This window comes from Ammospiza caudacuta, chromosome 7 (genome assembly GCF_027887145.1).
Source record: "Ammospiza caudacuta isolate bAmmCau1 chromosome 7, bAmmCau1.pri, whole genome shotgun sequence".
Lineage (NCBI taxonomy): Eukaryota > Metazoa > Chordata > Aves > Passeriformes > Passerellidae > Ammospiza > Ammospiza caudacuta.
This window is the reverse complement of record NC_080599.1, coordinates 40,104,987-40,129,743: the sequence shown is the minus strand read 5'-3', so window position 1 is coordinate 40,129,743 and position 24,757 is coordinate 40,104,987. Positions and strand designations below refer to the sequence as shown.

At 41.9% G+C, this 24,757-nt stretch overlaps 1 protein-coding gene across 4 annotated transcripts; it reads left to right on the top strand.

The window, feature by feature from the left end:
* The first annotated feature begins 909 nt into the window (after positions 1-909).
* MKNK1 (MAPK interacting serine/threonine kinase 1) lies at positions 910-23,126 on the top strand. 4 transcript variants are annotated; one of them, XM_058808265.1, is made up of 14 exons: positions 910-953; positions 1,838-1,949; positions 4,401-4,496; positions 7,496-7,594; positions 8,277-8,374; positions 9,788-9,867; positions 11,280-11,353; positions 14,213-14,317; positions 17,265-17,320; positions 17,876-17,971; positions 18,746-18,940; positions 19,565-19,729; positions 20,325-20,365; positions 21,286-23,126. In XM_058808265.1, the coding sequence occupies exons 4-14, from the start codon at positions 7,498-7,500 to the stop codon at positions 21,512-21,514; spliced, it is 1,236 nt and encodes a 411-aa protein (XP_058664248.1). In that variant the 5' UTR covers positions 910-953; positions 1,838-1,949; positions 4,401-4,496; positions 7,496-7,497; the 3' UTR covers positions 21,515-23,126. The 4 variants fall into 4 exon arrangements, with proteins under 4 accessions (XP_058664248.1, XP_058664246.1, XP_058664247.1 ...); XM_058808263.1 differs by having other exon boundaries at positions 20,322-20,365; XM_058808264.1 differs by lacking the exon at positions 910-953 and having other exon boundaries at positions 1,896-1,949; positions 4,407-4,496; positions 20,322-20,365.
* The last annotated feature ends 1,631 nt before the right edge of the window (positions 23,127-24,757 follow it).

Below are 24,757 nucleotides of genomic sequence, written 5' to 3'. Positions count from 1 at the left end.
TTTCTCTTAGAGTTATTATACAAAGCAGGTGCCTTGTGTCTCTGCTGAGAAGAAAACCTGATTGTTTTTCCAATCAAATGTATTTTCTGGCAATAATAACAACCTAAAAAGGGGTAGAGCTGACAGATTAAAAGCCTAATTCAATCGTAGTTGTTAAAAAATATTTTTGAAGTATTTGAGTGGCATGTTTGTCTTTCCTTCACTGCTCATACACTGCCGCCTCTCTTCGTAGCTGTATGGGACACAAAGGGAACATATGTTTCCCTCTAATCAGTTGTGGAGAGGTAAGGAATTAGCTGGAGGAAAATAGGCTGCATCTAAATTATTCAAGGAAGAGTTGAAAAAATGCAGAAGGACTTTGATTATCCCAAAGGGGATGGGAGCAAGTGAGGGTGGGACACAGTGCTGCTGCTGAGGAGGTTTTCAGCACCACCTTCTCGGAGTCCTTCGGACTCTTTGTCCAACAGCGGGGTTTCCATCCTGTGCCTCCCCAACTTTATCCAAGCCCTTGGTTGTTGTCACTTTACTCTTCCTTTCCGTTCTTAGTCTGTCCTGCCTGAAGGTGTTTAAGGAAAGACGGTGAGGCATTTAAGGAAAGACGGGACGCGGCACTCCCTTGACACAACGGTGCTCGCTCATCGACCGGACGCGGCGATCTTCGGTTCTCCAGCCGAAGTGATGCTGTGATGTCGCTCATGGGGGAAGGAGAACACGGCAAGCAGCCAGCCCAGCCTGGGGAGCAGGATCTCGCTATACTCCACTGATTTGCCCCATTGATTCGCCCCATTGATTCGCCCCATTGCTGTTGCCCGTCCCGTCCCCTCAGAGGAGCGGCCGTGCGGGGGCGCGGAGGGGGCGGTGCCGCGCGCAGGCGCGCTCCCGCCGCTGCTCGAGCTCAGGGCGGGGGCGGGCGGTGCCGCCCCGCCGAGGAGGGACCCGCGGCCGCCATGGAGGTGAGGGCAGGGGGGGCTGCGGTCACGGCGCTTCCCGCCCGGCCAGCTGAGGGGAGGCCAGGGAGGGCAGTCCCCAGGGGCTCGGTCCGTGCCCGCGGGAGCTCGGTCCGTGCCCGCGGGAGCTCCTACGGCTCGTCCGGAGTGTGGCGGGCTGAGCGCTCGGACGCGGGAGCGCCGGCAGCCCCCGGCTGGAAGGTGCCCCAGCCCTCCGGCCGGCAGCTCTGGGTCTGGGGGCTCTCCCCGAGGAATGCGGGAGTTTCCTCGTGTCTGGAGCTGGGAATATGTTCCCCGAAGGTTTAAAGTGCTGTGTTTCATACCTAGTGCGTTTTTCAATAAAGAGTGGTAAGTGTGTACGCTCCTACTGCAGCTGCTTTCTATTGACATGGCTGGAGTGGGAAAACAGGCGAAGGCGAACGGACCAACTTCTAGGTGTGATCACGAGAAATCTTTTCGTTCCTGTGTTTTTCCTCCGGCATTAAACGAGAGCTGTGAGCCCCGAGGAGCAGTGAAAATCTGCCTGATGTGTACTTAGTGGCATTAGCTCGATCAGGGTGACCTTCTGAGGCGAGAGAGGCAGCGGGACAGCCCTGGGTGACAGCTCGGCTGCTGGCATCAGCAGGACTTGTGGTAGCCAAAAATCATCCCATTCCCTGACACCACTGGCACTTGTCTGTGAAGTGTCAGATCTGTTGGGAAGTAAGCCACTGCCTTTTTCTTTTCTTTTCTTTTTTTTTTTTTTTTTTGCCATTTACAAGCTGACCTCTTCTACAATCCTCTATCATCCAATGTTATGACTCACAATTGGGCTTGGGAAGGTTGGTGTATATTCTGATAACTTCAAAGAACCATTGTTTGCTTTTTTTTTTTTTTTTTTACCTAAACAGAGCTCCTCTTCATGCCTGCCAGGTGCTGGATGGAAGCAAGGCAAAACACTCCTGTGGAGCTGAACCTCAATCTCTTCAGTTCTAAAGGTGTTTTGTATTGGCAGCCCTCCAGGTAAAGTGGGGTGCCTTGTGCATTTGAAACTTTCTTGGCTCTTTAAAGGTCTTTTTCAACCAATATGCTTCTATGACATTATTTCATGGTACCAGTCCTCTGTAATGCTTTCAAAAAAAGTATTTACTGCTGTGAGGAATGTCCTCTCTCCTAGTACCTTCCTGGTAACAAATGTTAGAACACTGGTACAAATCTTATGTGACATCAAATGTGACAATGCAGTGGAGTTTAATAACTTAATTTTAGAGTTGAAAGCACAGAAAAGGGAAAATAAAGAAAAATCAATCTTGCTTCAAGGTTTAGAAAAACATAAAGTTAGATTAGCTTCTCCAAACAAGGCTGCTTGCTGATGTAGGTGTATGTTGTGTAGCTTTTTTCTCCAGTGACAGATGTGATTATCTGATTGATCATTTATGGGTGTGGAGCAAGAGCAGGAAATGTTTGTCTTGTATCTGTATGAAAAGTTGTCTTCTAAGAAGTTTTTCTCTTTGGTTTACACTAACAAGGGAGCTGAGGGGGATTAGAGAAGCTACTTGGTGATGCAGAGACAATCTTCTGAGAGTTGTTCATGCCATCAGATGTAGAAGAGAATAAACAGCTAGCTGTTTAGTAAAGGGCCCTCAGAACCTACTTACATTGGATATCTCCTTAATTTAAAAGTGCTCTAGGGGTTGGAGAGCCTTTAAGTAGTTGAGTCAACACGCTATTGCTAGGAGTTTTCTCATTTAGAATGTGTGTGATGGAGTTTAAAATAACTTTGCTGCTAAGTTCTTACTGCCCTGTGATGGCAGGTGTTAAACACGAGCTACCTGCCCGTGGTCAGGAGCAGTAAATATTCTGTTTGCCTGTTCTGCTGGCTGTGGAAGGACAGAGCATGTTCTTTAGTGCAATAACCAGTGTGTGTGCCGTGTTGTTCCCAGCAGAGCTCACCATTCACAGTTATTTGTTAGCCCTGTGAAATACACCCTGTTATATCCTCCCAACCATGTGGCTGCCTTGGAGACACATTGTCCTTGAACCAGAAATTAAAAAGATTACAGTGTTTTTAAGCCATGCTCAGTCTAAGTTGTTCTCCTTACTTGTTATGTCTTAGCTGGATCAGGACACTTCTCTTGTTTGCCTTTGTCATTCCAGTGGGGATGATAACAGTTCTTTTGCTGCCATTGTGAGTGATAACTGCTGCTTTTAGAGAAATGCATGTGTGCCTGGGGAAACACAGGCTGATTTCAGCAAGTCTCATGTCTGCAGCATGTGTGTCAAAATATGCTGTTCCCGAGCTGTGGTGCTCTCCTCTCCATCAAGGCTCTCCCTGCTTCCCCAGCAGTAATTCTGGTGAAGTAAGAAAATGGGAAGGGAGGAATCTATCTGAAATAATTTGATGTGCTATCCTGGGAAGTGAGATCCACCCATGGCTGGAGGGTTTGACTGGGAACCTCAGAAAACCCCTCTTAGTTTGCAAGGGAAGTGTTAGCTGAAAGTACCAAAGAGTTACTCTGCAAATTGCTCAAGCAGGAGATGATGTGACACTGATCTCCTGGAAGATTGACAGAGGGAATGGCAGGGGGAAGCAGGGACATAAAGGGAAAGGTTGCTGTAACCTTTTCCCCAGTGTGAAGGGTTTCAAGCAGGTGGTGTCAGCTGTGACACTATGGGTTGTTACAGCAATGCTGTGATAAGGCTGGATCAGTAATTTTTGTCAGACTTGCTCTTTGATGAAATTGGATTGCTTGGGTTTCCTGTGAACTTTCAGGTGTTCATTTGAAAATGTTAATGCTCTTGTATATTATTGAGAAGATGATGGAATGTTTTTAAGTTCCTCTCCCTTTGTGGATAACTCAGACTAAATGAAATTAAAAGTTGTGCTGTAGGTGGAATGAGAAGGTAACTCTGACAGCTAAGAATGAATTGTGGAAAACTAGTGCAAAAATCAAGTAAGAGTATTCACTTCTTACAATTTAAAATTAATGTACTTAATACAGAACAAGTACAAAATAATCTGATTTGACACAGGATTGTCATACATCATTGAACATTCTTTCTCTTCAAATTGTATCTCTTGATGTGTAACATTACAAACACAATTAATCACTATGTAGCTGCTTTTTAAAGGCAGCTTGGGTTGTTCTGAGCTTCCTGCAACTAGATGGTTTTTGCAGAATCAGCACCTGCTGAGTGTCCAGTTTCATTCTGAGCCACATCTGTAGGAATCAGTGTTGATGGAGGAGGAAGGGTCCAGGAACAGTATGAGATGCTGAGCTGGGAGGAAAACTGGACTGAAGTCTGTTTTCATTTTGTTCCAGTGAAATTGTAGGGGTGTGCCTTTGCTGTGTGTTCACATGAAGCCCAGCAAAACACGTCCTTGCAATGTCTTCAGGCTCTGGGCTCTATCTAAATGTGTGGGAAAACATTTTCATGATTTTTGAATGGTAATGTGATGGTGTTTCTTTTCAGCTCCAGAACAACTTGGCTCAGGCAAGACCCAGTTTTGGAGCAGGTGGTGGTACCTGGACTCTGCTTTCTTCCACTGAGTTCAAACACACAAACAAGGTATTTTCTTCTAAACAGAAAAAAGCATCTCTTATGTGTTCCCAAGTGCTTCCTGTTACACACATGTGCTTGTTTCCAAATATCCTCTTCCTTCCTTTGGGAAGCAGATTAGAATGAGAGGGGAGTTAGGTCTGGGTAGTGGATTTTGGCATGTTCACATATGGAGTGTCAGAAAGCAAGATGAAAGATTGCTTAAGGTCTGAATGAAGTGAAACTTGTGGTAATTGTTCCCTTTCTTCTTCTCTTGCTTTGTTTGCAAGTTTCTTTTACAACAAAAGAGAAAGGCTGTAACTACCTTCCCACGCAGGCTCTGAATAGTGTGTGTGTTAAATATTGCCTCAACACTGAGTTATGATGATAATAAAATTCAGGGCCTTCAACAAAACTGCAGCTAAGACAGAAACTTGCTCTCATCTCTCTGTGGATTGTCCTGGTAATATTACCCTGTGAGTAATAATCCTAACCTGACTGTAGAAGGACAGATCAGAATTTGAAGACACTCAGCTTGGACCTGATGTGTCTGTGGCCATTTCCCTCCAGAGCAGTCCATGCAGTCCCTGAGCTCTGTCTGGCAGGGTGAGCTGTCTCAGAGCCCACAGTGTGCCTGTCACCAGGAGCACTCCTGCAGTATGCAGAGCACCTCAGCATTGCTTGCATGGTCGAGGCACACTGTCCTTCAGTGTCTCCAAAAACTCTTTTGGTTGTACAGTTGCAGGAAAAAAAAGCATTTCTTGGAAAGCTTGAAAAATCTCTAAAGTGTTTGGCTGGACTAAAGGCGTTTTCTTGTAGTACCAGCTGTTAATTAAGTACTGGTTCATTAAAACAAATGAGTAATGGGAGTGAAGCTGTGATACCTTTGAAGGATGAACTGTGTTGACAGAAGTCAGATATGAAATAGCAGACCAGAGCAGTAATAAGAATCTAATACAACTAACACTTCATGCTTTAATGTGATGGCAAATTTAGTCAAGACTATAGGTTAAAAATGTCAACTTTTCAGCAATTTGGTTTCTGTATACATAACTAGTGAACTTCCTGTTTTCAGGGAAGCAATTCTCTGTAATTGAGGAATAGAGTCAGACTAAAGGGAATTGAAATAATGTAGTGAGTTAATAAACAGCTGACTGTAAATATCAGAGGCAGCTGGTAGAGTGCAGGAGCTGGTTGTGAAGCTGTCAGCTGTGCTGAGAGACAGGATTCACATTCTGGACTTTTTGCTGATTTTTAGTCAAAGGTAGATTTTTAGTTTCAAGCTCTGAAGCTGTAATATTTGAAATGGAATAGAATCTGTCTAGCTATGGCTGGTGGAAGGTCAGGCCATTAAAGTTACTTGTGTGACACCTTGTGGAAATCAAGCACCACCTTCAAGCAGAGCAGACCTATCTCTGAGCAGCTTCAGGTGTGTCATTTTAGTCCCAGTTCTGAATAACTCTTGAGGCAAGTTGGATTGAAATTGAGGAGAGCTGGAATTTGCTGCCAAAGGCTCACCTTCTTTTTATGTTAAAATTTGAAGCTGTATGTGTGTCAGTTTGAGTTAAAAGGAAGCTGTTTCTTCAGAAACTGGTAAAACTTGCTTTATATTACTGTATTTAAGAAGTCACATAGAACATCCATCATGATGATTTCTGAACACATTCTGCCTAAGACTTGAAAATGAGGGTTTATTGTTGTTTTGAGGCTTTGAGTGATATATGTTTAAGTGTTTCACAAAGTGGTTAACAAGAAAGGACTTTTATAATAACACTTACCCTGAATTTTCAGACATGTGGGTTCTAAGTGACATTCACAGTAGCTATTACTGACAGATAAGAACAAGAAAAATGTAATGGAGCAAAGAAGAAGTATTTAATGCATTGGTAGATTGTTGTGGAATATTTTCTGCCTTGGAGCTTCTCCCATGTTTTGAGTACTTTAGAAACAGTGAAAGGCAGAAAAACTGCTCGTTACAATCTCTGTTAAAAGAGAACTGACAGAAGTTTTTGGCACTTGTCTTTCACTGCCAGTGTTCCCATAATTCTACTATTTCTATTGATTTAGCTTTTTCTGTAGTACAATATGATTAAAAGTGAATTTAGTCAGAATTCCTCATGGCTGTAAAATGTCTTAGGTGTACTTTGCTACTGCATTGAAGACTTTCGCCTGAGATTTTAAACTGTTGAGGCAAACTTAGCTGGATGTGACTGCTGTGAAGTGCTCCTGACTAGAACCTCATGGTGGAATCATTTAACTTTTTGGAGATAGGTTAGCTGTACAAATATGGCCATATTTTTATTTAGGCTTCAAAAACAATATGCAGGTGGTTTTTTTTGCCATATTATCTTGCACCAGTGAATTGTTACCTCTGATTAAGCTCTTGTAGTATCTGCAGCTAGTAATGTAGGAAAAAAAAATATATGCCATTAACACTTCTTGGTTTGGAGCATAAATTACCCACTGATCTGTGGTTTAGAAAGGTACATTATGGTTCTGTGAGAAATGGTTTTCTTTGTGGCCTTTTGGCAGCATTAACTGACCTAGATTTCTCTTGTGATCCTTTAACTCTTGTGGTTGCTTTGTTTCACTGAGTGATTTGAAACTTCCCCACACCTTCCTGCTCTTTTGGAGGCTCATTTCCCTGACCTGATTTGAAAAAAATCTCTTTGTAAAACAGCAGAATAGCTCAGAGGAGTGCCCTTGTGAGGGCTGCAAGTGCTGTCTGGTATCAGGGCATGTGTTGTGTTCTGGGTTATCTCTGTGCTTTGCCTTACTGTGCTATGAGATAAGGATTCAGTATAGATGCTTTATTGTTCCCTCCTGTTTTTACATTTATTTATCAACCCCCCAAACTATTAATTGGCACCTGAATTGCCTTTTCCTCTGATTTGAAAAAGAGGTGGCAGCCTGTGATGAAGCAAAGCAGAGAAACTTTTGGATAGATAGGACCATAAACACACAAGAGCATGTGCATTTTCTCCTGAAATAATTGATTGTTAAAGTCACCTCTATGTTCTGCCACACAGAGATGGTCAGCAGCCAGCCTGTCCCCATAGCAGACAGTGGGAAAAGGAAAAAGAAGAAAAGAACCAGAGCCACAGATCAGGTCCCTGGGAAGTTTGAAGGTTGGTGGCAATTGAAAAGCTTTTAGCTGTTACAGTCTGCTTTGCTTCTGATGTTTTTCTGTTTTCTTAACTAGACATTGTATTTTCTGGTAGGAACAGTGCTGATGTCAAAAGGTTTTGGTTGAGTAGATGTGTGCACAAATGCTGTGAAATTTTATAAGTAAAATATAGTTCAGTGAGAAAACTGAGCAGTATAAAACTTCTTAGTGGGCAAGCAGCAATGGAAGATACATTTCAAATAAAAATGGTAGCAGCAACCAACTCCAGGTTTAAATGTTCAAGTCTGTTATACTTAAAACACCATCTCTGCAAGTAGATTATGTATGGCAGCATTTTCTGATCAAATAATTAATTGTCTTCCCACTGAAAAAATTTGAGTTTCACATGAAGACAGGTATAGTGGCTGAGATTCTAGAGATTACACATTTGTTCATACTACAAATGTTTTATATCTCAGCAATTTTGATGCTGTGATAAAGTTTACTTCTAATTTTTCTTGAACTTGAAAGAGGGAGGTGAAAAAGGAAGCATAGTTAAGACTGGCATGTCTGCTTTAATACTACATAAATTTGAGGGAAGCTTAGCAGATAAAGAGCTTGTCTTGATGTTATTCATTAAAATAACTTTCACTTTCAAAATTCACTTTGATGGATGTGTCCTTTCTTCTGGGTTTCTTTGGCAGACTTGTACAAGCTGACTGCTGAGCTGCTTGGTGAGGGAGCATATGCTAAAGTTCAGGGTGCTGTCAGTCTCCAAACTGGGAAAGAATATGCAGTCAAAGTAAGTAGAGAGTAAAAACAGCATCACTTCTGTCTGTGATATGTCTACTCCCTCTAAGTATCTCAGGGAAAACCTGCAATAGATGGGTAATAGCAAATCCTTCTAGGAAATTTTTGATGCTTGAAATGAGCTTGTTTTATAACTGTTGAGAAAACCTGTCCTCTGAAGTGTTGTGCCTCCAGAGTGAACTGGTTTATCAGCTGCAGGTAGAAATCACAAACAGTAAATCACTGTGATTGGATCTCAGGGCAAGCTTTCCTCTCATGCCCTGCTTTAGTTGTAGCCTACCTTTGTCTCTTCTTATGAAAGAAGAGGTTGAGTCATTATACAGCATGGCCTCCCAAACAGTGCAAGATTTTGGGTGCTGTTCAGAGAGCATCAGGTGCTGCCAGTGGTTCATGTAAAGCTGTCTTTAATTTTTGATAGAGGCCAATCTTCTTTCTGTAACATCACTGAAAAGCTGAGCTCATTTACAAATTTGTTGTTATCCTGCGTCCCCCATTTAATTACAAGCAATAGCAATAGGGAAGATTTATGCTTGATTCTATTCAAAAATAGGCACAAAATTTTAAGCCCCTTTGAAAATGTAGTTCCATAGATGCTGGAATTTTTTCTGTGCTTTGTAAAATTGTTGAAGTTTAGAGGTTGAAATAAACAAAGCTCTGCATTAGGAATTTGATGTGATCAGATGCAGAGACCTGTGTAGTACTGGTGGATTGTTGCCTGTCCTGCACCAGAGAGCTCAGCCTGCAGGAATAAGAAACCAGTCCTGGAAACAGGTGATGGTGATGTCTTGGTAATGTCATGAGCTTTCAGTTTATGCAGCAATCATTGAGGCTCAGCCTCTTGTCCTCTTTCAACCTAAGGATGGTGTGAAGGAGGGTGACTTCTGATGGCTCTGAGATTGAATGTATGTTTTCTTTACATTCTATTATTGGGTCTCTATAAAGTTTACACTATGAACTTTTATTTTGTGGTGCATTTGGTATTTGTTGCTTAAATGCCTCTAATGACAAATCTGTTCTTTTTGACTGTTCAGAGTCAGATGTGACTCAAATCTATTCTTGGTAGATCTCAGGAGGATATCCTGTTCTGCACATTTCAAAATTAAAATTATGCAAGAAAAAGCTTGTGGTAACTGGTCACTGGCTGTGTAATGTGTGGATTTAGTTCCTTTCTTCTCTTCCTGCCCTAAATTCTCTTGTCCTCTGAATGCCTTCCAGAGCTCTGCTGACACTGCTCTGTAAGCAAATGCCAGATGAGAAATTGAACAAACAAACAAAGGTGGAGTGTTGTTCTCCAGCGGGCATGCCCTAGATTCAAACCTTGGAACAGTTACCTAATTCCAGAGCTATATGCATAGTTCCTGCAGTAATTTTTTCAAATATGAGTTCTTAAAACTCCTTTTCACAGATCATTGAAAAAAATGCTGGGCATAGTCGGAGTCGGGTTTTTCGTGAGATAGAAACTCTGTACCAGTGCCAGGGTAACAAGTAAGTATGGTCTTGTCTTTATTTATTTAAAATGTTTTGATTATTTGTTTTCAAATTTTCATATGTGACAAGGCTAGAAGCTTTGCAGCAGTCTCCTTAAAACCAGTTTGAAATTTAGATTTGACTTACTCAGATTAAGAATTTCCCCTTCTTTACCTGTGAAATATTTACAGATTAATAGTTACGCAACTCAGTTATCAGCCAGGTCAATGTAGCTTGATTGTGCTTTAGTGATGCATGGCTTTTGTCCAGATGAGAAATTAACATTTTGACACTCTCCCCTGTGATTTCACCATCAGCAAAAACTGACATGATACCAGCTGCTGTGGAAAGGAAATCTCACCGTTCCTTTCCCTGATGTGTGATTTGCCCTCCTCCTTGTGTCAGCCTTCCTTCTTTTGCACTGGAACTCTTAGGTCAGCAAAAAGTTAACATAGTTCTCATTTGGATGTGTGCTGACTTCATGCAGCCACAGGATGAGGCAACTGCAAAGCTGCTGCTCATGGCTGAAGAGGAAGAAAAGCTGTGCAGGCCCTGGGAACTTTGTGATGGGTTTGAGGCAGTTCTGAAACTACTTTTAGATGTCTCTGTTAATCTAGAATATATATACAACAGATGGTATATATATTACAGTTGTGCAGCTTATATTGAATTTTTCAAACAAATGCCTAATATAACATACAGAAATAATTTCAAAACCAACTTGTTTACTAAACTCATGGGCTTATGTTGTGCTGTAGAGAAGCAGACCATGAGTTTCCTCTTTTGTGAGGTTAAGAGTAAATGATCATCCAGTGCACAACTGATGAAGAACTCAAGCTCACATGACCACATGCAGAATTTTGGGGGTTGAGTGTACCATTAAAGGTAAAAAATTCTGACTTACACATTTGAAATTCTCAATGCAACGTGGGGTATTTGTGCTGCAAAGAATTTGCATGAGGTAAACAGGAGTTGGTCTAAAAATGGCAACTAAGGAGCTGGATTTAATATCTTGTTGACAGATGCCTGTCTCCTTTGAGCCCTCTGTGTTTTGCTTTGTGATTTCCAGAGAGAAAGAATGCCAGTTTAATTATTTTTTCTTTATTTCTGCCTTCAGCACAAATGCAGTGTTTTAAATTATTAAATACAACCTACAACCAGTTATCTTCCTGTCAACTGAGCAGTAGCAGAGCTCTCACAGTCTTGTCTGAGTGTGCTGTTTGGCCTCTTTCCCATGCTTTAATTTCAGTGGGAGTTGGAAATGTGGTTTTAATGCCACAGGCAACCAAAGCAACTTGATTAACTAGAACTTGTATTTTTGGTTACTTCTGGCACTTCCTAGTTATCCACACTGGGCTGAAACTCTTCACTGCTGTGTGTACACTCTATGCTTGTTTCTTTGATTCCCTTTTTTGTTTCTTTTTTTAAAGGAACATTTTGGAGTTAATAGAATTTTTTGAAGATGACACAAGATACTACCTGGTCTTTGAGAAGCTGCGAGGAGGTACTGTGCAGAAACTGTGCCTTTGCTCATTGAATCATTTTGGCTCCTATTTGCCTCTGTTTTAAAGTAGTAATTGAAGAACTCACTTTAAATGCTTGAGAATTTAGTGCAGCATCTGTGTACTCTGGCAGAATTTTCCTTTGATGTAGAATTGACTTCATTGCCTGGAGCTCTGTTATGAAAATCTTGCCCGTGCCTGGGGTTGCTGTTATGGAGAACCAGTTGTGCTTGTGGGTGTTTGAGAGCCCATCAAGTGAGCCTGAGTGGTCACTGGGCTCCAGCACTTCCCACTCACCTGGGCAATGAGAAAGCCCATGAAGTGCTTGCTGCAGCTTTCTCACATTTGTCTGCATGGAGTCTAATTACAGTACCTGCTAATTGCATGGCTGTGCAAAAACCAGGAGTTAATCTGGCCAACCCTTCAAAGGAGAACTTCTGGAGTATCCTGCTGCCCAGAGAACATCATCTATGGTCTCTGGTCAAGAAGGTTTCCAGGAGCAAACTGTATGTGCAAGAAATAAAAATTCTTTATGCACAGATGCAGAACTATTTTTGAAAGGGAGGGATGTGTACATTTCTTGAGTAAAAGCCTCTGTTTAACTTTTCTCAAAATTCTGCATATTTTTATTGTATTTTCCCATAACACTTTTTCTTAATGCACAGATGTCTCTGACAAATTAGCTGTAATGGGGCTTGTTTGAGATGAATCTGAATTTCTTTTTTTTCATCTCCACATTCTTCCATTAGTTAACCCTCTTCTTTGTGAGTCTGTGGTTGTCAGTGCACCTGCATGGCTGCAGAGAGGATAATAATGCTGCTCCCCTCTTAGCTACTGATTTTACAGGCTCAGATAGGGCTGAGGCTAGTTTTCTCTTAAATCAGTATTATATCTCTTAAAAATCAGTATTTAAAGGGTTAGGTATGTAGTTTGAAGACACAGAATGAGAATTAGGGTCAGATCTGATGCACTACAGATACTGATGTGAGTAGCAAGGCTGGCAAGAATGAGAACATTAATCTTCAATGCAAGTCTTACTTCAGTAACTCCAGTCTCAGAGGCTGCTCTCACAGTGTTGGAGCATAATTTGGGTTTTCCATTTTCAACTTTGCCTTCCAGTAGCTGTGGTAACTGAAGGAGCTCTGCTCCTGTTTTATCTGTTTTCAGTTCACTGTGATATGCAGAGTCCCTTTAGTATCCTTGTCTGACAGCGTTTTATAATTGAGTGAGTTAAAATTGAGCTGATCAGATTGAACTTTTGTGATTTAAGAGTTTTTTCCTCTTTTTTTTCTCCTCTGAAATGCATTTTGAGAGGTGCTGTATGATGCTTTCTCTGAGTACTGGAGAGGCAGGAACAACTAGTGCCCTGCTATTCTTTCTTCATGAAAATTCTCTACATGGGCTGAATATGAAGTCAGTAAAGTGTGTTTTTATTGATATTGATATAATTCTTATCTGAGAGAGTTTGAACATCAGCTCTATTCAGAAGGGTAATTTCAGATAAACCTGCTGAGTGAGATAAGCACTTCAGGTAGATCAGTATTGTTTCCTGCAAAGTGTGGGGTCTTTTCCACAGGGCTGGAAACATTGAAGAACTTTCACTGCTTTCTAAAAGTGCAAAGAACAACTACATCAGGAAAACCCTTTGAACTTTGTGCACTCAAGAAATCTGTAGCAAACCAGGTGGTGTTGGTTTTGGCAAGGGAAAATGTCTGTGTTTGAAATCTGATAACTTGGTCCAAAGTGGCCTTTCTTCACCCAGCTGACCCAGCTTGGCTGTGCATATCTGAGCACATCTCTCTCTTCTTTTTGAATGTCCTTTCTCTTCCCTCTCTGAATGCTCACTGTGCAGGAGTGCCAGTAGCATTGATGGTATTAGAATAGGAATTACCCAGTAGGAGATTTCCTTCCACATTTAGAACTAGGGCATAAAAGTGAAATCACCTGAGATAGAAAACATTGAGTGTACTGGGGCTAATAAGAAATGGCAGTCACTACTTGAGTTTTTTTGCCTGATTGCTTTTGCAGATACACCTCTCTGAATAAGAAAATAGAAGGCAATAGTAAGGCTGCTTAGGGATCTGGGATCTCTGTAGACTACATGGTTTTTTAAAAGATATTTTTAATCTTTTAAGATGAATGATTGAATTCACTTTATGAAAATGAGGAATCAAACCTCCCTTTATTCTTTGTTAAAGGGATACCAGTGAGGCTCTGCCTGCAAGCTACCAGCCCTTCAGTATGTTTTAATTTAGAGGTCTTTTGTCAGATTTTATATCCCTGGGTAAATTTTGCCTTAAGTCAGTGCAGAAGCCTTGCCTTGATGCCTGTGGGGAATTTGATGTGTATTTAAAGGTCAAATCTCTTTTTACTTTGATGATGTTGAGGCACCAAATGTGTATCCTTAACTTCAGTGCAGGGTTTCAGTGGTGACATTATAGCAAATGAGGGGAATTTGAGTATGACCATCCCTGACCTGGGGTGGGTTGGGTTTGCTGAAGTGTTTATGGATCTCCTTAGCTGATTTGAGTTTTACTGGTTTGAGTTTTACTGGTACTGTTGGCAAATCTCCACTCTCCCAGTGTGTGGAAAACAGGCCAGTCATGTCCTGAGGCAGTGATTGCCTCTCATGCTGTGCTTAACCTGGAAGCTGCACTGTCTGAAAATTATGTTCTAGCACACTTAAGTGGTGAAGCTGCTCAGTTGTGCCTTTTTTTCTTAGTCATTCCCCTCTGCTCCACAGAATTTGCCTGCTGTGAAAGGTTGCTATGAAGTGTGAAAATGAGATGATGGGTTCATGATGCTTGGAACTAGCTCAGCATTCATGCTGAGGTTTTCCCTTTCACCTGTTACCCTGACAGGTTCAATCCTGGCCCATATTCAAAAGAGGAAGCACTTCAATGAACGAGAAGCAAGCAAAGTGGTGAGAGACATTGCCTCTGCTCTGGACTTTCTTCATACTAAAGGTGAGAGAGGGCTGCCTCCATCTTTACCAGTTAATACTGTACACTCAGGTTATAAAGCACATTTATCTCTAGGTAGACAGCTTTTGCTAGTGTTCCCATTTACAGCAATGCCAGATGACTTAAGCTGTTTTCCTCTATGATTCTATTTTCATATTGTAGTATTTTCAGTAATTGGGAGTGTTAGGATGGTACAGGCTTTCCAAGAAGAAAACTTGAATCATCACCCAGAGAGACTTAACATTAGGGTTGAGTCTATTTGTTCCTGTTACACAAGCCACCATATAAAGGTTACTCAAAAGGGTTCTAATAAAAGTTTGATTTCCTCATCTTTTCAGGTCAACAGAGTTTCTATTTTGTAATTACTCAATTTCTGCTGGTCACAAGACTTGCTGGTTTGCCGTCGCTTTTGGCTGCCCACATTTAAACTCTCACTGTTAAATTGAGAGAGCTAAGTGAAGTATAGTCTTTATTTGAAGATGTCCTCGATTCCTTTGGAATTTGCTTACATTTAAAGCAGTTATGTTTACAGAGATTTTTATCATGTTAGTGTATTTCTGCTGCTTTTTTGACTTGGGAATACTTTGGTTTAAATTCAAAAATTTCTGTGCATTATGGTCATCCCAGAGTATATTTTTGGGCTGAATATGATGGATACTTTTGAAGTTTTTCCTAGGTTGTGATTTTCTGGCCTTGCAGCTTCAGTTACTCTTACAGTGACTAGCTCTGAACAGAATGGCATGTGATTGGATACTGTTTGTGGGATATTTATTTTGATACATTTTTTCTTTCCTTTTTGCTATTCTGATTAGCCTGGTAGATCTCAGCAGACTTGATTTGCTGCCTAAATTGCTGAGTGCTGGCCCTGGATCAATAAATGTTTAGTTGTAGTCCATACTTTCAAGTCACAGGACTGTTTATATGCTGAGCTGGAATCACAGCACTGGTACCTCAACAAGTTGAACCCATTAAAAAGAAAATTGTAGCAATGCTTGGAGTAAAAGGGGTAAGCCTGATAAATGTGGATCTTGTCACATGTTGTGACTGTTTCAAAAAGTGAATTTGAATGTGAAACCAAACTTAGTTTGGATCAAGAGGTTTTTATGTGGTAATTCAACATTAAACCTTCAGAGAATGTGTTTCTTGAATACCTGTGTTTAGAAGATTTTGACTTTGAGATATGGGACATATCAGAAGCAGGGAACTTAGGCTGAATATGTGGAAAAAATCTTTTTTGTTGTGCAAGGTTGTAGTGGGTTTCTTAACAGCTGCCAGTCCAGGTACCCCACTCAAGAGGTTTAACATCAGCTGAGCTAATACCTTTCTGTAGTTCTCTCTCAGCTTTTAGCTTTAATTCCCCTTTTCCCAAACAAGAGGAGGGTGATTGATTAAAATAGCTGTAGAGCAGCAGTCTGCTTTCTTGTTGTTTGCTGTGAGCTGGGACAGCAGGGATATAGCTTGCAGAATCAGCTACATCCCCTTTTCATTTTATTGTTCTCTTTATGGTTCTTCCGTGTGACATTAAAATAATTAGTAAGTAGGGTACAGAGCACTAAAGTAAACAGGAAATTAAAGCAGTTTTATTGCACAGCTTAATGGTGAAGTCCTATAGCTAAATGCTTTTAAAAAAATTTGAATGAGGACAACTAATTCTTTTGACAGGAGTAGTTTAAAACTCAGCTGGATGATAATCCTGCCTTACACCCACTTGGGATGTGTGTGCTTTATTGCTAATAATCTACTGGAGAGGTGTTTAAAGGCAGTTGGTTTCTCAGTGCTTTGTGTGACTGCAAAATCAAATGTTACATAATCAGACATTTGAATTCACACAGTAATACAAAAAGACACTCTTGGCTTTCCCATTGTGAGCCAAGGCAACTGCTGGGAGTTTGGTCAGCCTTGTTGCAAGTGTCAGCTCAGGCCACCTCAGTGGGTTCATTGTGTCATCATTTGTGCCAAAACCATGTGCACTGTGTCAGTATGAGCACTGATCCCTTTAGTTTGGGGCTCTGCTGTTATATTTTAAGCCACATCTTGTGAAATGTGCTGAAGAATTGACATTAAAAGCTCCCTTGCCAAGAGTTTGGTGGATTTTTCCTTCCTGTACTCTGAAGTAATATAAGGTGTTCTTGGAGTGTAAGTTGCTAAATCAAGACTAGACTGTAGTTAAATTACAGCCAAGTTGCTCATTTGATTTGATTCTTTTGCCTCTCATTTTCTACCTTCCATTTGAGTTTGATCATATTAAGTTAAGAACTTCCAGAAATTGTGTTTTTAGGCATTTGAAGAACTTTGACAGAGAACCACCTTGCATGTGGATTGCACAGATAACTTTGTGCTTCCCTGTTAGGTTTGCCTATTCTGAGAGGAGTCGAATGAAGAAGCCTTTTGGCTGTTTTCCTTTAGCTTTTCTTCAGCATCTCTAACTGAAACTTTAATTTTTCATTTGCTTCAGCAATGAGTATGTACGTGAAAAGGATATTTTCATCTGGGGGATTTTTTGCTGAGGAGAGTGCTTCAAGTACTGTCTGTGTTGGTAGGAGTTCAGCAAGCCACTTGATCCACCTGGAAAGAACAGCTTCACTGTAAAAGGCACCAAAATAATTTCATTAAACTGTGTAAAGCACTAAACTTTTCTACAGGTCAGTCATCTCAATAAGCTGGTTTTAAGGAACACAATTAATTTGGGCTAACAAAATGTTCTGATGTTAGGTTCTTACTTGCTTGACAGACTCTCCTGTCCAGTTAAGGATGATAAAGGTATAGCAGGATGCAATAGTGACATTTAACAGTTGCACTTTACAGTTAAATTATTATATTTAAGAGGGGCAGTTGTGTGTACCTGGCTCAGACCTAGAATATTTCCCAGACCACCTTCTAAAAAAGAGAAGTTATGAGAAATAAAACAGCAGAGTATCCTTTCTAATGAACATTTGTACTCTCTTTTTAGGTATTGCTCACAGGGACCTGAAGCCTGAAAACATCTTGTGTGAATCTCCAGAAAAGGTGCTGCTCTGGTCTCTCAACTCTCCTAAATGAATTTTTTTAACTTGGTTCCCAAAAACAGTTCTTGTGTTTTTTCTCTTCTTGAAAACTTTTGAACCCATTAGTGAACTTCAACTAAATTTAACAGAACTGATGCTTGAAAGAGATTAAATTCATCTTTGAGCTGTGAAAATGTGAACATCTGGCTAAGAGATAAAAAGCCAACAGACCTTAGAGAGGGACAGCAGTGACACCCTCGTGCCTCATCTGTTCTGAGCCAGTACCCAGATGGACAAGCAGCATTTAGAGGCCAGCTGGTCACTTTATATGACCAGTTTTCAAAGTGCCCTGATGTGTACTGGCACTTGCCTAACCAAATAAAAGAATAATGTAGCAGGATCAGGTGCAGGTGGTGTGGGTGCAGCTGGGGCAGGGCAGGCGAATTAGAAGGTGGCTGTAAGGGACTGGGTCTCACTAGGGATTTGTGCTCTGTGCTGGGGTTTTCTACTTCACAAATATACATATTCATAGATTTTGCATTAATCCCAGTCTTCCTGACCTCTTATATTTTTTTAGATATCACCAGTAAAAATATGTGACTTTGACCTTGGCAGTGGGGTGAAGCTCAACAGTGCGTGTACTCCCATAACTACTCCTGAGTTAACAACGCCGGTGAGAGACTTGTTGTGGCTTTGTGCTGTCTTTGTTCTACTACAAACAAATCAGTTTTTCTTATCTCCAGAGGAGACCTTCCAAAGGGCTTACTGCCACTACACCCAGTGCTGGCCAGTTCATTTCAAGCAAGTGTATGTGTGGTGAATGCTGTCTTGCTTTCCCAGTTACAGAACAAATACACAAAAGCACGGGAGCTCATTGTTAATTCTCCTCTTGGCCAGCATGAGACACATTGGTCCTGCTTATCTCTTACACAGTCAAATGGAGAAACTTTTTGTGCCCATTTTTGTGTGCTTATGGACAGACTCTGAACCTTAGTTTTGTGTTCATTTCCCCATGTTTTGGTTCTGTAGCCAAGCCAATGAGCTATGGAGAATGCAAGCTCTCTAATCAGTGTGTAGCTTTATAATACACATTGGTTTGAAAAACTACAGTCCTGTGCTTTTGCCATTTACTGTGAAAGAAAAATCTGACAGTGTTGCAGAAGTCTTACAGAAATCTATTCCCCTGATACACTTGTCTGATAACTAATGGATAAGATTTAAAAACCTGAAAGATGTAAATTAATGTTTTGACCTTGGATTAAAGGTTCACAGTAATGTAGAACAGCTTGTGGTGCTGTTTAAGAACTATAGGAACTTCAGTATTCACTGATGCCTAATTTCTGCTTTTCCACCAAGCCACTTGGTATAAAGAGTGGAAAATTATAAGCCTGAGTCTTGTTTTGATGTGACTGTCCCTTTGAAAGCTTGATGGAATTTGGTTTCTTAGTGTGGCTCTGCAGAATACATGGCACCTGAAGTGGTGGAAGTCTTCATGGAGGAGGCCACGTTCTATGACAAGAGGTGTGATCTGTGGAGCCTGGGGGTGATCCTGTACATCATGCTCAGTGGTTACCCCCCTTTTGTGGGCAACTGTGGCACAGACTGTGGCTGGGACAGAGGAGAAGTCTGCAGGGTTTGCCAGGTGAGTGTTCATGTCCTGGGTGTGTGGGGAGAGCAGAGTTCTCCCCTGGGCTTTGGGTGCAGAACTTGCTGCAGTGTCAGCAGTGGGGAGCTGTGCCTGATGCTGGCAGGTGGCTGGGAGGATGAGCTGTCACTGCAAAGTGAGAGTGGCAGTAGAGAAGTTCAGTGATACCAGTTTCTAAAGTAAGCATGAGCAACAGCCTCTCCTTCCTCCTGCTGTGAGATCTCAGAACTTCTCCTCACCCTCTTCCCCACTCTGGGATCATCCCTTGGTCTGTAATCCTTGATCTGGTTTATGGTAGTCACTGCAATTCCTCAGATAAAAGCTGAGCCCTGGGAGGGTTGCTATGCAGGGCCTGCATTTATTTTCTAAAAATTGAGTATTTTAGCTGCCCTCTTAGGGGTGGGGGGAAGTGTTTTCAGCAGACAGTGTATTGTGTCCATCTTAGGCTGCACTGAGCCACTCTGTGGAGCTGCCTGTCACTCCCCATTGACTGCATAAGGACACTGGATGGTTTCAGTTGTTGCCCTCCACATCAGGTGGTTAAAAGTGAGTGGGAAGTCTCACCTGAGAAACCTTCTTGTTGCAGTGTATTTCAATTAAATATTTTTTTTCCTTTACCAGAACAAGCTTTTTGAGAGCATTCAGGAGGGCAAATATGAATTTCCTGACAAGGACTGGTCACATATTTCCTCTGAGGCCAAAGATCTCATCTCAAAGCTTCTGGTTTGTGATGCCAAAGAACGGCTTAGTGCTGCCCAAGTTTTGCAACATTCATGGCTTCAAGGAGTATGTATCCCCCTTTATATAAAGAGTTATTCTTCTTCCAGAGTGACAAATAAGCTGTTCCCTGTCTCTGAACTTTTATTTGAGTCCTTGTGTGTTTCAGTGCTTGTATCTTGATTAATTAAATAATACACAGTGGCTTTATTTTTTTCTGCATGGTAAATATTTGGATGAATATGTCAGCCTTTAAGTGTTTGCTTTGTTTTGTTTAATTATTGCTTTGTGCATTTTAAATGGCTTTCTTGTGAATAGCAAGTACTGCAGTACACAAATTATTGTGCTAATACAGTAATGCAGAATGCTGGTAAATATGGTTATAAAAGAACAGCAGTGTCCTCTTATGTTTCAGTTCCCTGTTCAGGAAAGAAGGAATAGACCCTCTGGAGAGCTTCCAAAACTGTAGTCTTATACCTGCAAGCTGTGAAATCTTCTTGTGAGGGGAGAGAGATTATGAATTATGCTTTGCTCACAGTAAATTAGTTTATTTGCAGTATCTGTAAAGATTTGGGGGAGTCACTTGTTTCTTATAACTCTTGGGAAGGCTTGGTTCCCAGCTGCTAATATGTAACTAACTTCCCTTCAATGCTTCTTCTAGCAGGCTCCTGAAAGGGGATTGCCCACCCCTCAAGTTCTTCAAAGGTAGGATTTATTTTCTAAACATCTATAAACTTGGCCAAGAATAATTCCTGAAAGAATGGGTGGGAGAGAGGAGTTGACAAATTAGGAGGTAACATCCCTGGCTGAGAATGGAGCTTCATGAATGTGCCACACTAATTTTGTTAAGAACATGAGAAATATTAAAGCTCTGAATTTTCTTTATTATCTAATCTTGCTTGTTTGTGAGAAAAGCATTAGAGGGAATTCCTGCAGTGCAGTGTTCATCTTAGACAGGAAATAATGATGGTTTTGTCAGCTTGCTGCCCAGGAGGGGCAGAAAAAGGCATAAAGGCGTGTGTTACCCAGAGAGACTGCTTTCTGATGGGTGAATAATCACCATAAACACAGACTTGGATCTGACTTGCCCTGTAGTTGGTGGCACTCACAATATCCATTTACTGTGAGCAGGGCAAGCCTCATTGCAGGTGATTTGATGGGAGAACCTGTATGCCAGAGAGCCTGAGTCACACATCTGTTTCTGTCTGCTGGTGATTTCAGGTGGTTCTCCCATCAGAAAAGCAATTCCATAAGCCACAGGTGCAGTTACAGTGGGACTGCAGTTCTCTGGAGAAGGGCAGCAGAATGGCCCCGTTTGCCCATCCTTTGAGAGCCGGTAGAAATTAAGGATGACATCTCAGGTGGCTTCCTGGGTTTATAATCAGAAGTCCTTGGCAGAAGGAGGAGTAGAACTGTGGCTCTTTCCAAAATCCCAGAGTGCTGTTGTCATGCATTGCTGGTCCTCTGAGTGAGGATAAATGCAAATATTACCTGGTCATTTTGCCTGCTGTCTCTATGATTTGCTAGAAGAAATAAACACGCCTGGAAATAGATACTGTGCTGTGAGGGCAAGTGGCTGAAGCGCCTGTATTGAAACTGCTTCCTCCTTCTCTTCCCCTGGCCAGGAACAGCAGCACAAAGGACCTGACGCTGTTTGCAGCCGAGGCCATCGCCCTGAACCGGCAGCTGTCCCAGCACGAGAGCGAGCTGAGCGCGGAGCCGGAGAGCGCCGCCCGCGCCGTGTGCTCCATGAAGCTGTCCCCTCCCTCCAAGTCCCGCCTGGCCCGGCGCAGGGCCCTGGCACACGCCACCAAAACCAGCGACTTCCAGCCAGTTCCCCATAAAGCCTTCTGAAGCCCTGAGCTGCTGTGGCGGGGGCAGCATGAGTCTGTGTTCTTATTTGGATCTTCAGCGCTGATAAAAGCTGCTCTGCTTCCGACACTTTGATTAGGAGCTTGCTCTTGTGATGTGACTCGTAACTTAAAGGGGACAGCTTTTTATGGGAATGTTTTTTGCCTGTCAGATTTAGTGCATTAAGATAATTCAACTGGTTTTTTTTTTTTTCAAACTGCAGAAGATGAGTTTGCTGCTGTGTTATTATCTGAGGTGATAAATCACTAAGTTTTCCTCATTTTCTTCTTAGAAGAGCACAGTTTAAAATGCAAACTTGAAAACATCAGGAAAAACCCACACTTTGCCAGGCAGAGCATCAAGCCTCTCCCTGCTGATGGCTGCTCTCCTTGGTGGCACATTTTGAAGGTGCTGCTGTTATTGCCAGCAGTAGGGACTGTTCTCAACCAACAGTGCCCTCCTCTTTCTATAGACTCAGGAATGAAGGTGATGACTGGGTGCATCTCTGTCTCCATTGCATTCATTGGGCTGAAATGGAATGAGAAGGGACTGTAAAGGTGCTCATATTTCTAGAGGTGGAGAGAGCTCTGCAGCTTCTTTTATGTTGTTGATAATTTGTGTGTCAGCATGTGGAGTGAAAACTGGGAGGGGTGGGGTTTTTTATCTGACATATCTTTGCCCTTAACTCTAATGTACTCCATACCATCTCTTTTTTAATTTTCTGGAGTTTGATGTCCAGTATGTCCCCTTGGAACAGTTACATTCTTAAATCTGATATCAGCAGTGTAACAGACTGTTTATGTAACAGTTTACTGTTAGGCTTTTTAATACTAATGTGGGGTTTTATTATATTAATGCTATCCTCAGCTAAACCTTCCTTTCTGTAAAATGGTATTTCTCCCATGACCTTTTGTGTGTCCTACATGGACTTCCTAATGTGAACAGGCCGACATCAGTGAATTTTGGTGTGTGAATAATTTAGAAATGCCACAAGCAGGGTACAGCTGTACAAAAATGGTGCTGCAGCCACAGAATTCTGCCTCCTGTAGAAATCTCAGGCTGGGTGTCTCGATTTTTAATTTCAATTTCAATACTGTGGTGTAACAGAGCCAAGAATAATTTGGAAGGGTTTTGGCTGAAAAGCTGAAGATTTTAAGTGACCAAAAAGGGACGTCCATTGAGAAAGACACAGATGTTGAGCACTTTGTGAAACATAAGCTGTGAAAATTGGGCCACTGAGATGCCCATGATGCACCTTAACTTGTCAGCCCTTTTTGAAACCTTTTTCCAGGGCTTTGTGTGCAGGGAGGGAGGAGGAGGCCCCCAGGTGCCAGCACAAAACCCTCCCAAGCAGACTGAGAAGGAATAAAGTAGCAGATGCAACAAACACTTAGAAGTTGAAAGGTCAAAGCTGAATGTCTTTGCATGGCCTCTTCAGAGTGGTTTTACATTATCAGTAATATCAGTGCATATAGCTATTTTTATAAAACATGCTGTATTTTGTGACTAATATTAAAGTTGTTATTTAAAAGTTTTTATACGTCGTGCCAGCCGATGAATGATGAAATGTATTTTGCTTTTTTAAATTAAATTGCCCTAAATTATGTATTTAACACATTTGGCAGTTCTGTGTGGTTTTTCCCCCTCTTTATTTTTGACACAGTAAAGAGAATTACTTCTTTGTGTGATGCTGGATTTAAGACAGTTGAAGTCTCTGAGGACTAGACATACCTCCCTCTTCTATTGATTTATTTTATTTATCAGTCTTTGGTCTCAGATTTCTTTTTGGGAACTGAGAAAAGCGCCCCAAGCAGGGAAGCGGTGTTAACTTAAGCCAGTTGTTCTGCTCTCATGTGTAGTCTAGTTCTGAGTGCCTCTTGCAGAGTCATTTTTTAGTTTCTTTGGAGGTCTGTGGCTCTGGGGTGGGGAAGGCTGTTTTTTCCTGGAGGCGTGGGATGCAGCACTCCCCAGTGCTCTGTGCAGCTCGTGCCCTGAGTGAAATCTGAGCAGAGCAGGAATCCCAAACCAGGTGCCAGGCCCTTTATTTGTACTTGCCTTTCTTTTAAAGGAAATGCTTGTAGTTGAAGTGTGCTTTAACATGATCTTCTCCTTCCCTTTTCCTCCTGGACAAGAGAGGTAGCAGAGAGCACCGGAGACCTTCTGGCAGGGGTACAGGAGTGATGTTTCAGTAGGGCAGGTCTTGGATCTTTCTTTGCCCTGCAATGAGGAGTCAGATTCAGCTGATGATCCAACAGGTGCCTCTTTCCCTCTGATCTTTACCTTTCACTGAGAGTTCAGCTTTCTTCAGGTGAGTTATCCCCAGAGGGCCTAATTTGGAAGGTTTTCACAGTGCTTTTTTCATGTCAGTGAGGGAGAGGTTCTTGCTTCTAGGTGGAAGGTCACTAAATCAGGCACTTTGATCTGTGCTTTTGAGGAAGTGCTGGGTCTGCTTGTGCTGCCTGTGAATCTCTTGTTTGGCAGCCTGTGGAACCTGAATGCTTCATCCCTGAATCCCTGTGCCTTCCCTCTGGGAAGGGCTGAATCTGTGCCATGTTTTTCCACTTACATGTGATAAACTACACCAGGCAGCTTGTGTGGGCTCCCTGGCTACTGAAAAATGATGGAAAAGTGTCTTCTTGTGGGGAAACTGGGTTGGGAAGGCACAAGGTGACCTTCAAGAATTCAAAAAGATATTCTGACCAGCAAGGAGAGCATCAGAGCAGCAAAGCTGATCTTTAATATTGATTAGGCAACCCACAAGAAAATTTTGCTTTCCATCCCCAAGGTTTTTCTGGGAGATGGGTGAGCAAACTGGGGGAGAGCCATCAGCATGATTTATGGGGAAATAATTTCAAACAAATGGCAACCAAGCAGCTCTAGTCTCAAAGCAGTCCCCTCAGGAGCCAATCCTACAGGATGTTCTGTAAGATTTTGCTGACCTTTATGTGCAATATTTCACAAAGTGCACTCAGCCTTGTGCTTGCCAGGGTGGTTTCTGCATTGTTGGTTGCATAAAAGGAAGCTCCCGTTTTTCATTGTGTGGAATTTTTTCTGCTCTCTCTTCCTTCGCCACATGTTTATTGGATCCTTTGTCAGGGATGCAAAGATGCCTTTGTTATTTGGAGGGCTGTGGGTGGGCTGGTTTTCAAGATACTGTGTAGCTTTGTTAATTTTCAAAACTAATAATTTTCTTCAGGCCACTCCAGTGGCAGCAACAGGCTTCAAATCATCATCATTTGGCTTCCA